This window comes from Gekko japonicus, unplaced genomic scaffold (genome assembly GCF_001447785.1).
Source record: "Gekko japonicus isolate JY-2015 unplaced genomic scaffold, Gekko_japonicus_V1.1 scaffold4332, whole genome shotgun sequence".
Taxonomy (NCBI): domain Eukaryota; kingdom Metazoa; phylum Chordata; class Lepidosauria; order Squamata; family Gekkonidae; genus Gekko; species Gekko japonicus.
The window spans coordinates 74,868-91,168 of NW_015163216.1; the positions used below are offsets into that span (position 1 = coordinate 74,868).

A 16,301-nucleotide genomic window follows, 5' to 3' on the forward strand; every position below is an offset into this window, starting at 1 on the left:
CTCTCATCAGAACCAGCTATTCCTAAAGAAGTTCACCCTCATATGGATTCTCTGAAGAACAGGAAACTTAGATCTGAGACTCAGGCTTTTCCCACACACTAAGCATTGATGGAGTTCCTCTACTGGGTGTACTCCTCAACGCTAAAGGATATATCAGCTGATCCTTCAACCCACTGAGCCCATCGTCATCCTTGATTTCTTCTTTATGCGATTTATTTGAGGGTTTGAATGTGGCTAAAGCTCTTTCCACAGTCCTACCATTCATAACGTTTCTTCCCAATAAGGGTAAGGTTTCTGTGTAGATTTCAGCTCTTTACAACACTTTATATCATTTCAGTGCTTTTCACAGGCTACGTGGGATCTTAGATGTTTTTGAAGAGTACTCTTCCAACTGAAGCTCTTTTCGCACTCTGAGCATTCAAAAGGTTTCTCTCCTGTGTGTGTTCTATGATGCTCTTGAAGATAGCCACTCCGACTGAATCTCTTTCCACACTCTAAACATACAAAAGGTTTCTCCCCTGTGTGAGTTCTTTGATGACACTGAAGACTGCCACTGTGACTGAATCTCTTTCCACACTCTGAGCATTCAAAAGGTTTCTCCCCAGTGTGGGTTCTTTGATGACACTGAAGACTGCCACTCCGACTGAATTTCTTTCCACACTCTGAGCATTCAAAAGGTTTCTCCCCAGTGTGGGTTCTTTGATGACACTGAAGACTGCCACTCCGACTGAATTTCTTTCCACACTCTGAGCATTCAAAAGGTTTCTCCCCTGTGTGGGTTTTTTGATGATGCTGAAGATGGCTTCTCTGAGTGAATCTCTTTCCACAGTCTGAGCATTCAAAAGGTTTCTCCCCTGTGTGGGTTTTCTGATGCTGTTGAAGATGGCTTCTCTGACTGAATCCCTTTCCACACTCTGAACATTCAAAAGGTTTCTCCCCTGTGTGGGTTCTCTGATGCTGTTGAAGAGTGCCACTCTGACTGAATCTCTTTCCACACTGTGAACATTCAAAAGATTTCTCCCCTGTGTGGGAGCTCTGGTGCTGCTGAAGCTGGCTACTCAGTCTAAATTTCTTTCCACACTCTGAGCATTCAAAAGGTTTCTCCCCTGTGTGTGTTCTTTGATGATATTGAAGATGGCTACTCCTACTGAATCTCTTTCCACACTCTGAGCATTCAAAAGGTTTCTCCCCAGTGTGGGTTCTTTGATGACACTGAAGACTGCCACTCCGACTGAATTTCTTTCCACACTCTGAGCATTCAAAAGGTTTCTCCCCTGTGTGGGTTTTTTGATGACACTGAAGACTGCCACTCTGAGTGAATCTCCTTCCACACTCTGAGCATTCAAAAGGTTTCTCCCCTGTGTGGGTTTTTTGATGATGCTGAAGATGGCTTCTCTGAGTGAATCTCTTTCCACACTCTGAGCATTCAAAAGGTTTCTCCCCTGTGTGGGTTTTCTGATGCTGTTGAAGATGGCTTCTCTGACTGAATCCCTTTCCACACTCTGAACATTCAAAAGGTTTCTCCCCTGTGTGGGTTCTCTGATGCTGTTGAAGAGTGCCACTCTGACTGAATCTCTTTCCACACTGTGAACATTCAAAAGATTTCTCCCCTGTGTGGGAGCTCTGGTGCTGCTGAAGCTGGCTACTCAGTCTAAATTTCTTTCCACACTCTGAGCATTCAAAAGGTTTCTCCCCTGTGTGTGTTCTTTGATGATATTGAAGATGGCTACTCCTACTGAATCTCTTTCCACACTCTGAGCATTCAAAAGGTTTCCCCCCCGTGTGGGTTCTTAGATGGTCATGAAGAGTGCCACTCAGACTGAACTTCTTTCCACACTCTGAGCATTCAAAGGGTTTCTCTCCTGTGTGGGTTCTCTGATGCTGTTGAAGATGGCTACTCTGACTGAAGTTCTTCCCACACTGTGTGCATTCAAAAGGTTTCTCCCCTGTGTGTGTTTTTTGATGCCGTTTAAGAAGGCCACTCTGACTGAATTTCTTTCCACACTGCGTGCATTCAAAAGGTTTCTCCCCTGTGTGTGTCCTTTGATGCCGTTTAAGAAGGCCATTCCGACTGAATCTCTTTCCACACTTTGAGCATTCAAAAGGTTTCTCCCCTGTGTGGGAGCTCTGGTGCCGATGAAGCTGGCCACTCAGTCTAAATTTCTTTCCACACTCTGAGCATTCAAAAGGTTTCTTCTCTGTGTGTGTTCTTTGATGATATCGAAGAAAGCCACTCGTACTGAATCTCTTTCCACACACTGAGCATTCACATAGTTTCCCCCCCATGTGGGTTCTTAGATGCTGATGAAGAGTGCCGCTCTGACTGAACTTTCTTCCACACTCTGAGCATTCAAAAGGTTTCTCCCCTGTGTGGGTTCTCTGATGCTGCTGAAGATGGCTACTCTGACTGAATCTCTTTCCACATTCTGAGCATTCAAAAGGTTTCTCCCCTGTGTGGGTTCTTTGGTGCACCTGAAAATTGCTAAAGTGACCAAATCTCTTTCCACACTCTGAGCACTCAAAAGGTTTCTCCCCTGTGTGGGTTCTTTGATGGTATTGAAGATGGCGACTCCTACTGAATCTCTTTCCACACTCTGAGCATTCACACGGTTTCCCGCCCATGTGGGTTCTTAGATGGTCCTGAAGTGTGCTGCTCACACTGAACTTCTTTCCACACTCTGAGCATTCAAAGGGTTTCTCTCCTGTGTGGGTTCTCTGATGCTGTTGAAGATGGCTACTCTGAGTGAATCTCTTTCCACATTCTGAGCATACAAAAGGTTTCTCCCCTGTGTGGGTTCTTTGGTGCACCTTAAGATTGCCAAGGTGACTGAATCTCTTTCCACACTCTGAGCACTCAAAAGGTTTCTCCCCTGTGTGTGTTCTTTGATGATACTGAACAGTGCCAATGTGTCTGAACCTCTTTCCACACTCTGAGCATTTATAAGGTTTGTCCCCTGTGTGCATTCTTTGATGTTCTTTAGGAGTACCACTCCAACTGGACCTCTTTCCACCCTCTACATACTCAGAACATTTCTCCACTCTCTGGATTCTTCGGTGCACAAGGAGCTGTGATTTATGGACCTTCATTATGTTGTGCTTTGGAAAATGTTTATTACCCCTGTGTCCATGAGAGAATCTTATTTCACCCTCTGAAGGGGTAAATGGTTTCTCTCCTGAATGAACAAAGTCTGATTTCTCTGAGAAGCTCCTGCCACAGGGTGAACTGCTATAAGGGTTCTCTCTTGTATGTGTTCTTAGATGCCTAATTTGTTCTGCTCTACAAATGAAGCTCTTTCCACACTCTAGGCATTGATGGGTATTCTTTCCACTGTGCCTTCGTAAATGGATATTATATTGGGTTTGATCTGAGAAGTTCATTCCACACTCCAAGCACTTGTAAGTTTCCTCCACCATGTGAATTACTTCGTGCAAATCCCCCTCCAGGCAAGGAATGGTTTTATCCCTATTCTCGATCATGTGGTTTCCTTTTTGTCTCTTACATATGTCTTGATTCCTCAAGTTTCCTCTCAAGTCTTCATTCTTGACTCCGTCTGGCAATAGGTGATGAAGTTCCTCATCTTCCTCGTTCCTCTGATCAGTCCCTGTGGGAATAAAGAAAGAGGTCTAATCGGTGTCAGATCCCACAGCAGTCAATTAAGCACACACTGTAGAAAGGTTTTACTTTATTGTAGCCATGGAAAACTGGAACAAGGGCACTGTTCAGAATAAGGAAAATGGCCAGGGTAGGCTAGGATAAAGCAGGTTCATAATTACATTAACCAATAGACATGGTTCCCGCTCGCTTGGCTGAGCTGTCAGGTTTGCACCTAGAGCCTGAGAATCAACGGCCCAAGACAGATAAACAGTTACTCTATTCCCACACTACTGCTCATTAAAGAAGACAAAGCAAGCCGGCTTTTCCCCCACCTGTGGCCTTGGCCTGATAGCATTACTTCAAAGCAAAACTAGCATTCATAGAAAGGAATGTATGTTACAGAAAGATGAGCGCATGAAAGCCTGGGTAGGCATGCGCATGAGAGGTTTGACAAAAACGAACGGGGAGGGGTTTTTTCACATCATACACACAGTAATGAACCTTTGGCAGCTTGCTGACAATCGGGAGGCACACAAGAAGCCAAACTGCCAATCAGGCTCTGGGCATTCATGGGTGTGCAATTCTTTTATCAGAGCTGGTTTCCAACTAAACTGAGTAGCTGGTCACACCTCGCCCCATCCAGGCCCTCCAGTACAGCTGTTCTTATATTATACCTATCCCCCCCCCCTTCCCGGTAGGTATTTTAAGGGGGAAAGTGGCAAAGAATGATTCCCCCACTGTTTGCATTTAAGTTTCTGCACAGCTCTTTTGATCCTCTGCCCTTGAGAACAAGAAGTTATCATGATACCCAGCCCTGCGACTGCACTGAGAGGGGAAGGGGAAGGAGTTTGTAAGCTGCTCTGGGACACCTTTGGGTAGTGAAGGGTGGGGTATAAATCCATTCTCTTATCTTCTTCCAGTTGTGACAAGAGCCAGGAGGGGCTGGTTTTCAGCCTCCCAAAAATGCTTGTTTGCTGTCAGAGGGACCCCCCCCCCCAAGATTTTTTTTTAAAAAACACAGTTTTATTGGGATATAATAAGTCAAACATATATCAAAATTACATTATTATATATCCTTTCCACCTTTCCCTCCCCCCCCTTTTAGGCTTCCCACAGTGCTCCAACCTCCAGCCCATGTCTTAAATTCTATTTGTTGCTCCTTTCACCTTTATTTCACATCTATAGGTAACTTCATTTTCAACTATTGTTCTTATACGTTATATAGTTATCTCTATTCTATTAACCTTTGTATTTCAATAGTTATCGAAGCAAAGCAAATTGTCCTTCACATCCCAGTATTTCTCTGAATATTCTTTCAAATCTTACCAATCTGCAAAAAATTGTTCTGCTTCCAAATTTTTAAGTTTCCTTGTCATTTTGTCCATTTCAACCATAAAAAGTAATTTTTAAATCCATTCTCCCACTCCTGGGACTTTATCTTGTTTCCAACTTTGAGCATACGTCATTCTGGCAGTTGTGATCATATACCACATCAATGTTCTTCTTGCCATATTGACCTCTTCCATCTTAAGTCCCAATAACCCCCCCCCGCAAGATTTTAAAAAGTGAGCCCCTCAATGCAAACCCACTCCCCCAGTGGTTTTTGGAAGATGTGCCAGTTTGTGGTGAGGGTATTGGTAAGCAGTGTCCCCTCTACGCTGAGTTAGTGTGAGCTAGCTCACAGTTTTTTAGCCTCCGGCCCACAGAGCAAACTAATTTATGCCGCAGCCAGATCGCTCACTCACAACTTTAATGCCAGGAGCTTGCAAAGTAGAGTTTGTGCTCACAGGACTCCATAGCTTAGAGACAGCATTGCTGGTAAGGCATCTAGGTGAAGACTGTAGAAACAGTTCACGATCCATTGGCCGCTTCTATCTTCCCTGTTCTTAAGCAACCGTCCACCTTTCCTGGGATATCCCATATTTAATGATCCCACCCCATGATTCTTGGAGACCCCAAATAGGAGTCAAGTATCAAAACAACGCATTGCTGTTCAATGTTTTGATTCATGCGTTATCCCAGTGCCATCAATTTGCACCTTTGCCACCCATGGAAGATCCTTACCCAGGGAGGCCACCATCCCGTAGTTCTCCACCATGACTTCCCAGTGGAGAGCTCTTTGTCCCGGATCCAGCAGGGCCCACTCTGCATCGGTGAAATACACGGCCACCTCCTCAAAGGAAAATGGAGACTGAAAAGAAAAAGCAGATTCCCTCGTCAGAGACCGTGCCAGGCAGGGAATGCACACGGGAAGGGGGAAGTCTCGGAGGGTACAGGAAGGCTTGGCAGGGGTGAAGGGAGTGGCCTTTAGAACCTCTGTCGCTCAGGCTCCTTAGGGACAACTGCAGGAGCAAAAGGACCCCTTGAGAAGAAGGGGGACCCACGCTGTCCCCCCAGTCATCTCCCCTACCTGGAGTGCAGGTCCTGCAGCCCTTTCCAGATCTCTACAAAATAGATGGCTCAGCACCGTTTCTTCACCACCTGAGGGAGAGAGAGACAAAGGAGGAAGGAAGGGTGTCGACCGAGTTTATTTATTTTATTTATTTCTTCAAATTTATACCCCGCCCTCACCGCCTAAGAAGGCTCAGGGCGGCTTACACGATAAAACATAATAATAATCAAGTATCATAAAACTGTCAAAAGAATTCATTAAAACTACATTATTATACAATATAAAGTGCTAGGAATGATGTTTTTATCATATAGATGGCACTATACATTGTATAGCGTTCCATGCGCCTTGGTGTTTAGTCATGCCTGCCACATGACCACAGAAACGTCTTCGGACAGCGCTGGCTCTTCGGCTTTGAAACTGAGATAAGCACCGCAACCCTAGAGTCGGATTTGACTGGCTTTCGAGCAAGGGAGCCTTTACCTTTATACATTGTACAGATTGTCTGAGTATTCAACTGGTTGATCTTCTCATATCTGAACGGCAGGCCCACCTTTCCTATGAGGAAAGGTTAAAGCACTTAGGGCTCTTTAGCTTGGAGAAACGATGACTGAGGGGTGACATGATCGAGGTTTATAAGATTATGCATGGGATAGAGCAGGTCGGGAAAGAGGATTTGCGTCTCTTATGATCTTATGTCTGGGGCAAGTGATGCTCTGTCTTCTTGGTGCTTGGGGGAGGGGCAACCGTGGGAAGGCTTCTAGTGTCTTGGCCCCACTGCTGGCCCTCCTGATGGCACCCGGTATTTCTGGCCACTGTGTGACACAGAGTGTTGGACTGGATGGGCCTTTGGCCTGATCCAACATTGGCATCTCTTATGTTCTTATGTCAGTAGTAGACCAGGCACCAGGTGCTACGATTAGTCAGGGGTCATTTCCTGCAGGAGCACACAGGAGCGCCGCCCCGGCAGTAAGGAGCCCAGGGGGCAGCCACATGCAACAAGCCCTGCCCCTGCTCCTAGCAGCCCTCAGTCAGCCACAAGGAGCAAGAAGCAGCCAGGTAAGTTGCAGAGGCCCCCCCTCCCGCCCGCCTTCAGGTACAAGCTCTCCCTCATCTGTGAGGGCAGATCTGTGCATTTCCCCCCCATATCTAGCAATCCAAAACAGTCCAGTGGAGCCTGAGCGGTGGGTGTTGCCTGCTGACACACCTCCGGTGATGTCAGGGGGCGTGGCATATGCAAATAAGTTATGCTAATGAGCTCCTGCACCTCTTCTTCTACGAAATGACCCCTGGTGATGGTGATGGCTCCTAACCGAAGGCCTGGTGGAAGAGCTCCGTCTTGCAGGCCCTGCAGAACTGCAAAAGGTCCCACAGGGCCCTGGTCTCTTCTGGGAGCTCGTTCCACCGGTGTGGAGCTGCCACTGAGAAAGCTCTTGCCCTGGTTACAGCCAGCCTGGTGTCCTTGGGTCCTTGGAGGGCCAAACAATTTTGTGACCCTGACCGAAGTGCTCTCTGGGGTATATATGGGGAAAGGCGGTCCCCCAGGTATGTCGGACCCTGGCCATAAAGGGCTTTAAAGGTAAGAACCAGCACATCGAAGCGAATTTGGTATGCTATCGGCAGCCAGTGCAATGCCTTCAGGACAGGCTGGATGTGCTCCTTCATGGGAAGACCCATCAGCAGCCTGGCTGCAGCGTTTCGCACTAGCTGCAGCTTCCGGATTTGCGACAAGGGCAGCCCCATGCAGACAGCGTTACAGTAGTCTAATCTCGAGGTGACCATCGCAGGGATCACCGTTGCTAAGTCGCTGCATCCGAGGAAGGGAACCAACTGCCTAATCAGTCGAAGATGGTAAAATGCTGACTTGGCAGTGGCAGCTACTGGGGCCTCCATCGTTAAAGAGGCGTCCAAGAGCACTTCCAAGCTCCTAACCTCCAGCGCTGGCACCAATGGTGTCCCATCGAAGGTCGGAAGTGGGATCCCTACCCCCGGACCGCCTTGACTCAAGTTCATTGGCTTGTTCCAATCTTCCAACCCTCTCAGAGCCAGTTTGGTGTAGTGGTTAAGTGTGCGGACTCTAATCTGGGAGAACCCAGTTTGATTCCCCACTCCTCCACTTCTCTCAGCCCTACCCACCTCCCAGGGTGTCTGTTGTGGGGAGGGGAAGGGAAAGGAGTTTGTAAGCCGCTCTGAGACTCCAAGTGAAGGGCAGGGTATAAATCCAATCTCCTCCTCCTCCTTCACACACACCCCTTCTCAGGATCGTGAAACTTTGCCCTTTATACACTCAGAAAAAATTGTTGTGAAGTTTAGTAAAGTGTGGGACATGCAGAAGAGAAGCACCAGGTGCCCATGACCATCCAGGGGGGAGGGGGGCTAGACATTCTGGCGAGATGTTTCAAGACTCCTGTGAGACTTGAAATGTGCCCTGTGAACTCCGGAGCTCAAGTACGTGACAACATCCCTCAAGGTGTCCCTGGAAAGCCTTTGAGCAGGGGCACAGAAACGAAATCGTTGGCCACTGGCAACGGGTTTTCGGAGGTCGGCGGCCTCTGAGCATGGTGTGAATGTCTGTGTGTGTGTGGAAAGCGGCCTCAAGTCACAGCCGACTTACGGTGACCCCCACAGTTATTCAAAGCAAGAGACATTCAGGGATGGTGTGCCATTCCCTGCCTCTGCAGAGCAACCCTGGACTTCTTTGCTGGTCTCCCATCCAAATACGAACCAGAGCTGACTCTGCTCAGCTTCGAGATCTGATAAGAGTGGGCTAGTCTTGATCACCTAGGTCAGGAGAACATGGAGGTTCCACTTATTTATTGTGGGTTAACAGCTGCACCGAAATTTGTCTTCCTTTTCTTTATTTGAGTCACCTTGAATCCTTCTGACGGAAGGAAGGAAGGTGAGACGCCAAGGTTTTAATTTATGTAGATAAGAATGGGGATTGCCTTCCATTTATTTATTTATCATTTGTATTTATACCCCGCCCTCCCCGCGAACAGGCTCAGGGCGGCTTACAAAAGTCGGTACAATGTACCTAGTCAAGATAAAACTTTTGAAACATTTTAAAACGGCTAAAACATTCCTAACATTTAAAACATGTAAAGTGCTCGCAGCATTCCTTAAATTAGATGGCGCGCTCTAAGATATACCATCCAAGTTTTCAATTCAGCAGTTATACATCCTATATATACGGATTGAAGAATGGTTAATAATTTAAATGAAAATAAACAGAGTGCTTACAAGGTGACATATATCGTTTACTCTCAGTACAAGTTCAGTAAAACAGAAGCAGAACTATACAGGCCCACAACATGCTCTATGATTCGTAGGCCAAAAGCATCTGGAAAATGTGTGGCTGCTTCACTGATCCCTATCAGGGATAAATTCCCTGGCTCAGGGACAAAGGGTGAAGAAACTGCTAAATAAAGACGTTGTGACCCCGACAGCAGTGCTCTCTGGGGTATATATTCCATGAATCTGTCTGTTCCCCCTTCAAGGGAGTGGCCATCGCTACACCCTGTGGCCTGGGCCTCCGTGGAGAAGGAGGTCTCCAGGACCACGCCCAAACTGTTCAGGGTTTCCGCCGGTATCAGTGGTGCCCCATCCAGAGCAGGGACTTTGTGCCCCACCCTGTAGTATAGATGGGACTAGATTTATTCTTAATTAGATTTTATTGGGATGTAATGAAGGCCTGTTTCTAGGTCAGGGTATTTTCCCAGCTGAGGTTAGCAGACAAGACAACAGCATTCTTTTGGTACAGTTTGATTCTTTTGGTACGGGTTTGATTCCCCACTCCTCCACTTGCACCTGGCTGAATGACCTTGGGCAAACCGTAGTTCTGATAAGAGCTATCCTTGAAAAAGAGCAGTTTCTGTCAGAGCTCTCTCAGCCCCACCCACCTCACAGGGTGTCTGTTGTGGGGAGGGGAAGGGAAAGGAGTTTGTAAGCCACTCTGAGACACCTTTGGGTAGTGAGGGGCTATCAGTGGCTATTAGCCACAAGGTATAGATAGGGACTCTGGGGCAAGTGATGCTCTGTCTTCTTGGTGCTTGTGGGGGGTCAACAGTGGGAGGGCTTCTAATGTCCTGGCCCCACTGCTGGACCTCCTGATGGCACCTGGTATTTTTGGCCACTGTGTGACAGAGTGTTGGACTGTATGGGCCTTTGGCCTGATCCAACATTGGCGTCTCTTATGTTCTTAAGGGCGGGGTATAAATCCAATCTATGACAGTGTCATAGATGCAACGAACATGAAATTGAGCAAACTTCAGAGGACGGCGGAAGACAGGAAGGCCTGGCGTGATCTGGTCCATGGGGTCAGACTCGACTGTGCGACTGAACAACAACAACAACACAAATCCAATCTCTTCTCCCCGACCAAGAAGAAATGATATCAGCCATTTCAGGGCTACCCCACGGAATCCCACGTCAACGAGGCAGTGGGTTAGAAGGCCGTCATCAACCGTGTTGAATGCTGCCGTGGGGTCGCGTAAGAACAGCTGCACCCCCGGCCCACCTTTATCCAGATGCCTACAGAGATGGTCTGTCAGGGCGACCAGCAGACAGCTTTAAAAGGCATTTAGATTCATGGGGGATGAATCTATCAGGGGCTAGTAACCATGGTGACGGAGGGGAACCTCCACACTCAGAGGCCTCCCAGTGCCAGAGGGCAGAATCAGGGGAAGGCCTTGGCCTCTCTGCCCTGTTGTTGGCCCTCCAGAGGAACTGGTTGGCCACTGGGTGAGAAAGGAGGCTGGACTTGATGGACCCTGCCTGGTTTGATCTTCTTATGGTGTTCATCTGTTCCTATCTTCTTAGGGACATGTTTTAAAGACCAACTAGTGAGAAACTAGAGTGGGGCTCCTTCCAGAGTCTTTCTGAGGGCCTCTCGTCCCCTGATCCCACCAGGTGGCTTGCGTCAGTCTACCCACCCATTCTAAGCATCGCTTTCACTGCCACCCCAGCGCTGGAGACCCCGACCTGGGCAGGCATCAAAACAACGTATCGCTGTTCAAAATTTTGATCCCCGCATCCTCCCCAGAGGCGGCAGTTGGCACCTTCCCCAGCCGTGGAAGGTCCTTACCCAGGGAGGCCACCGTCCTGTAGTTCTCCAGCATGACTTCCCTGTGGAGAGCTCTCTGGCCTGGATCCAGCAGGGCCCACTCCCCCTCAGTGAAATCCACGGCCACCTCCTCAAACGAAACGGGACACTGGAAGGGAAAATCAGATTCCCTCGTCAGAGATGATGCCAGGCAGAGAACGCACAAGAGAAAGGGGCAGTCTGGGAGGGTTACAGGAAGGCTTGGCAGGGGTGAAGGGAGTGGGGTTTAGAGCCTCTATCGCTGAGGCACCTTCGCAGCAACTGCAGGAGCAAAAGCCCCCTTGAGAAAAAAGGGGGAACCAGGCTGTCCCCCCGTCAGTGTCCCCTCTAAGCTGAGTTAGTGTGAGCCAGCTCACCGTTTTTTAGCCTCCAGCTCACACCTTGTTGTCGTCGCTCAGGAAGGGAGGGCTCCAGAGCAAACTAATTTATGCAGCGGCCAAATCACTCGCTCACAACTTTAATGCCAGGAGCTCACAAAGCACAAATTTTGCTCACAAGACTTCGCGGCATTGCCCCCCAGTCATCTCACCTACCTGCAGCGGAGGTTCCGCAGCCATTTCCACATCCCTGCAAAATCGAAGGCTCAGCACTGTTTCTTCACCGCCTGAGGGAGACAAAGGAGGGAGGAAGGGTGTCAGTCTAGAAATTCCCACGTTCATTTGCTTGTTCCAATCCTCCACCCGCTTCACACACACACACCCCTTCTCGTGAAACTTTGCCCCACATAGATTCACAATAATTTGTTATGAATTTTAGTAAATTGTGGGATATGCAGAAGAGAAGCACCAGGTGCCCAGGACAATCAGGTGTGTGTGTGCATAGATTCTGGCGAGATGTTTCAGACTTCTGTGAGACTTGAAATGTGCCCTGTGAACTCAGGAGCTCAAATACGTCACAGCATCACTAGTTCAGTATCCTCTTTGTGACTGCGTCCCGCCTGGCGTCCCCAGAAAGACCTTAAGCAGGGGCACAGGAACCAAATTATTGGCCCTCTGGCAACGGGTTTTCGGAGGTCGGCGGCCTCAGAGCATGGTGTGAACCTGTGTGTGTGGAAAGTGGCCTCAAGTCACAGCCGACGTACGGTGACCCCCACAGTTATTCAAGGCAAGAGACGTTCAGGGACGGTGTGCCATTCCCTGCCTCTGCAGAGCGACCCTGGACTTCTCTGGTGGTCTCCCGTCCAAGTAGGAACCAGCGCTGACTCTGCTCAGCTTCCGAGATCTGATAAGAGTGGGCTAGTCTTGATCACCCAGGTCAGGAGAACATGGAGCTTCCACTTATTTACTGTGGGTAACAGCTGCACCTAAATTTGTCTTCCTTTTCTTATTTGAGCCACCCTGAGTCCTTCTGATGGAAGAAAGGTGAGATGCGATGATTTTACTTCATGTCAATAAGAATGGGGATTGCCTTCCATGAATCTGTCGACTCCCCCTTCAAGTGAGTGGCCATGAATAACTCCCAGAAGTTCACTCTGCGTGGTGAGCAGTAGGACTTTCTTTTCCTCCTGCCACAAACCTTCTACCCAACAAATTGACCAGGTGCCCCGATCCCATCCGGGCAGGAGGCAGCCTTACCCCTTGACAAGGCATCTTGGGCAGGCTCTGGGGGCCTGCGCCCTCTTACCTTCCTCTGACGGAGCTCCTTCTGCCTCAGAGAACTTCGCTGCCCTCGTCACAGATGGTCCCCACACCTGAAAAAACAGCAAGGGACACAGGTCAGAGAAGGAATGGGACAGGCTGAGAGGACGAATCCTGCCCCGTTCGCAGGCTCCTCATCCCTGCACTGACCAGCAGCGCTGCTTCAAGCATAGGGGCAAAAATCAGGGTTGGGTTTTCTTCCCAGCCTACTGAATTCTCTCCAGGTAGAAATATCTGGTAGGGAAGCCTGGGGATAAATCCACTGCTTTAACTGAGCGAAGGAAACCCCTTCACCTGTCCTGCCTGCCTCTTCTCCTCTGCCTGGCTCAGGAGGAAGCCTTCGGCCAGGGCCACCGCCTGGGAACTGGTCTCTGGCCTGCATCCTCTGATCCAGCCCTGCATTTCCTGGGGCAGGAGAGTCAGGAACTGCTCTAGGATCACCAGGTCCAGCATCTGCTTCTTGGTGCGCCTCTCCGGCTCCAGCCACTGGCTGCAAACCTCTTGGGGCCCGTCGGCCTCACGGTTGCGGAACTGCCAGAAGCGCTGGCAATGGGCATCTGAGGTCACGGTGTCCTTAGCCAGGATCTCCGGCACGGCTCTTTCCCAGGATCCAACCCCGCTCCCTTCTTGGGTGGGATGGGGACCCTTGCTTGCTCTCTGGTCACTTCCGGGGCCTTCCGGGTCCTCCTCTTCCATCTCCTTCCACTTCTCTTGGGTCGCCTCAGATTTTAGGAAGACGGCCTTTCCCACGGGGCTGTGAAGAGGGAGAGGAAAAGTTATCAGAAAAGGCAGAAAGAACCCAAAGGAAAATGGAGCTAAATCGGCAGCTCTGGTCAAGAGACACCCCCCCCCCCAAGGGTTTCCCCCGTGGATGAGGAGAGCTCTTGTTTTAGTTTGTGGGTCAGGATCAATGGTCTTTTGCTACATTAGTTGTCAGCGTTGGTTTGTTTTTTTTAGATATGCCTGTTTGGTCTTTCAGGAAAATCAACATTCTCTACTAAAGTCTGCTGCGGATGGTGTGGTCTTGTCCCGGGAGGGCTACCCATCAATCAGTCTGTCCTGGTGGTTCCCTCCCCACTGAAACTGAAGCCCGGGGGAAAGACACTGGTGGGGAAGGAGGGGGGGCAGGGAAGATCCAGGGAGACGGTAGATGGGGGCGGGGTGCAGTGCTGACCCATCTTGGGGGGAAGGCCTTCCCCTGACCATGAGATGGTGTGGTGGGAAGGAGGGCACAACCCAGCAAGTGGGGGCAGTATCTGTATTTGGAGGCCTGTGGCTGCCCCAAGTATCGGCGACCTACTAGTGGGGAGGGGCTCTCCCCGGGCAATTAGCCAGTGTGGTGCGGTGGTGAGTGCCAGCTGCCAGCCAGCTGCTGGCCATGGCTCTCATGCAAAATATAAAAGGAGGGGAAAGTTGGCCAGGAATGCAAGCTCTCCTGCACCCTCCCCTGCCCACCTCCAAACCACAACTGAGTAGACCGTGGGATCATCCCATATCCGTCACTCCACGTGGACCCAGTCGCAGACCAGTACGTGCAGCTCCGTCCTTGTCTGAGCTTGTGCTGGGCTGATCTGCCCTTGGAGGGTCGCTACCACCCTATCTAGTTGTTGAGTTTGCCCTTGATTGGCCAGTGCTCCTGCGCTGAGCCATGATTAGTTCACCTCTCCCTCGTGCAATGCGGGTACAAAGAAAGACTCAAAGGAGACGGATGGTTTGTTGCGCTTGATTTGCGTCGGGTGACGCTGGAGGGGAAGGGGGACACAGCGGACTCCTGCAACAGAGGAGACGTTTAGGTTATGAGACTCTGCTTGTCAGCACTTGCCAACATAAGAACGTAAGAACATAAGAGATGCCAATGTTGGATCAGGCCAAAGGCCCATCCAGTCCAACACTCTGTCACACAGTGGCCAAAAATACCAGGTGCCATCAGGAGGTCCACCAGTGGGGCCAGGACATTAGAAGCCCTCCCACTGTTGACCCCCCCAAGCACCAAGAATACAGAGCATCACTTGTCCCAGAGCCCCTATCTATACCTTGTGGCAAATAGCCACTGATGGACCTCTGCTCCATATGCTTATCTAATTCCCTTTTGAAGCCGTCCATGCTTGTAGCCGCCACCACTTCCTGTGGCAGTGAACATATGGAGCTGCGGTGGTGCAAGTAGTTAAGACGCTGAACTGCAGGCCGTGGAAGGTCGGTAGTTCAGCAGTTCGAGACCTGAGTGTGCCGCATGACGGAGTGAGCTCTCTCTCGGTCCAGCTCCTGCCGACCTAGCCATTCGAAAGCAAGAAATTGCAAGGAGAGAAGTAGGGACCTCTTCGGTGGGAAGGCAACAGCGTTCCCTGCGCCTTGCTGTTTAATCATACCGGCCACATGACCACGGAAACGTCTTCGGACAGCGCTGGCTCTTCGGCTTTGAAACGGAATTGAGCACCGCAACCCTAGAGTCGGACTGGACTGGCTTTCGAGCGAGGGAACCTTTTACCTTTGTCAACACTGCGGGATCATTTTTTTTTATTTTTAATGTTTATCCTTGTGTGGACGTACAGAGATGTATTAACATTCATTTCTTTTTGAAAATCTAAAAAAAAAGAGAGTGATATTCCCTTCCTTAACTCTATCACGGTCCTCACTGACTATTTTCTACTCCCTGATCCCGTGGCCTCTTTGCTTTTCCTTCCCCACCAGGAGAGGGGGGGGGGAGCCAGATCTAGGAGTTAAGCCCCTTGAAGAGGGCTGAAGGTAGACCTGCTTCCGACCGCATCGGCCCCTCTCGCTTCCCTTGATTTTCACCCCTTCCCCCAAGCCCTGCTGTTTTCTGACGACTGAGCAGCAGGGGGGGGGACTCCGGGGAGGGCAACCTGGTGCGGGGTTACTCCCGAGCAGCCCCACTGAGCCACACAGAGGGCACTGCCGGGGCGGGACTCCTGGCAAATGCTTTTAACACGTTTCTTTTGGGATGGGAAAAAATCTAGAATAGACCTGGAAGAGCATACTGCAGCAGCGCAGTGGGCCAGTACGGTTGTCCTGAAATATAGACACTATCATCTGAACACCATCAGCCGAATACCATCTTTTGAGGGATGTACTAAAAGGAAGGACAGGGTTGCCCATTGGAAACAATGGGAGATGCTGGAAGACCCATTGGAAACAATGGGAGCCAGGAATGGCAATTGACTTGCATGGGCTCCATTGGAAAACATTACAGCACAAGTGTCCTTCCTTTTAGTAGATCCCATCTTTGGATTAGTGTAACATCTTAGAGCACTTGTTCACGATCTTGCTTTATTGTGTTTTATTCTGGTTATTTATTGGCACAAAGGGCCCTATTTCTAAGCCGCCCTGAGCCCTTGTGTGGAGGGCGGGGGTATAAATTTAATAATAAAATAAAAAATATACAGTGCAGGTTGCAGCAATGCAAAAAAATTATTCATATGATAACACAATAGGCTGTACAAACTAAGCTTTTCACCCTCCGGGTCTGGGCGCTGGAAGGAGGAGGGTGGCGTTTTGATTCGTCTCCAGCCCTGCACGGGTTAAAGGGATGAAGCTAAAGCTCTTCAACGGGGGGGGGGC

At 49.5% G+C, this 16,301-nt stretch overlaps 1 protein-coding gene across 1 annotated transcript in view; it reads right to left on the reverse strand.

The window, feature by feature from the left end:
- Nucleotides 1-333: 333 nt before the first annotated feature.
- Nucleotides 334-16,301, reverse strand: part of LOC107106954 (zinc finger protein 658B-like) — a gene marked incomplete at its 5' end in the record, with an annotated part of 19,235 nt that continues 3,267 nt past the window's right edge. The window contains 7 exons of the mRNA XM_015407170.1: nt 334-1,741; nt 1,826-3,602; nt 11,071-11,197; nt 11,622-11,692; nt 12,712-12,778; nt 13,224-13,479; nt 14,387-14,496. Of these exons, the coding sequence (XP_015262656.1) occupies nt 334-1,741; nt 1,826-3,602; nt 11,071-11,197; nt 11,622-11,692; nt 12,712-12,778; nt 13,224-13,479; nt 14,387-14,496 (3,816 nt within the window). The remainder of the gene's footprint in view (nt 1,742-1,825; nt 3,603-11,070; nt 11,198-11,621; nt 11,693-12,711; nt 12,779-13,223; nt 13,480-14,386; nt 14,497-16,301) is intronic.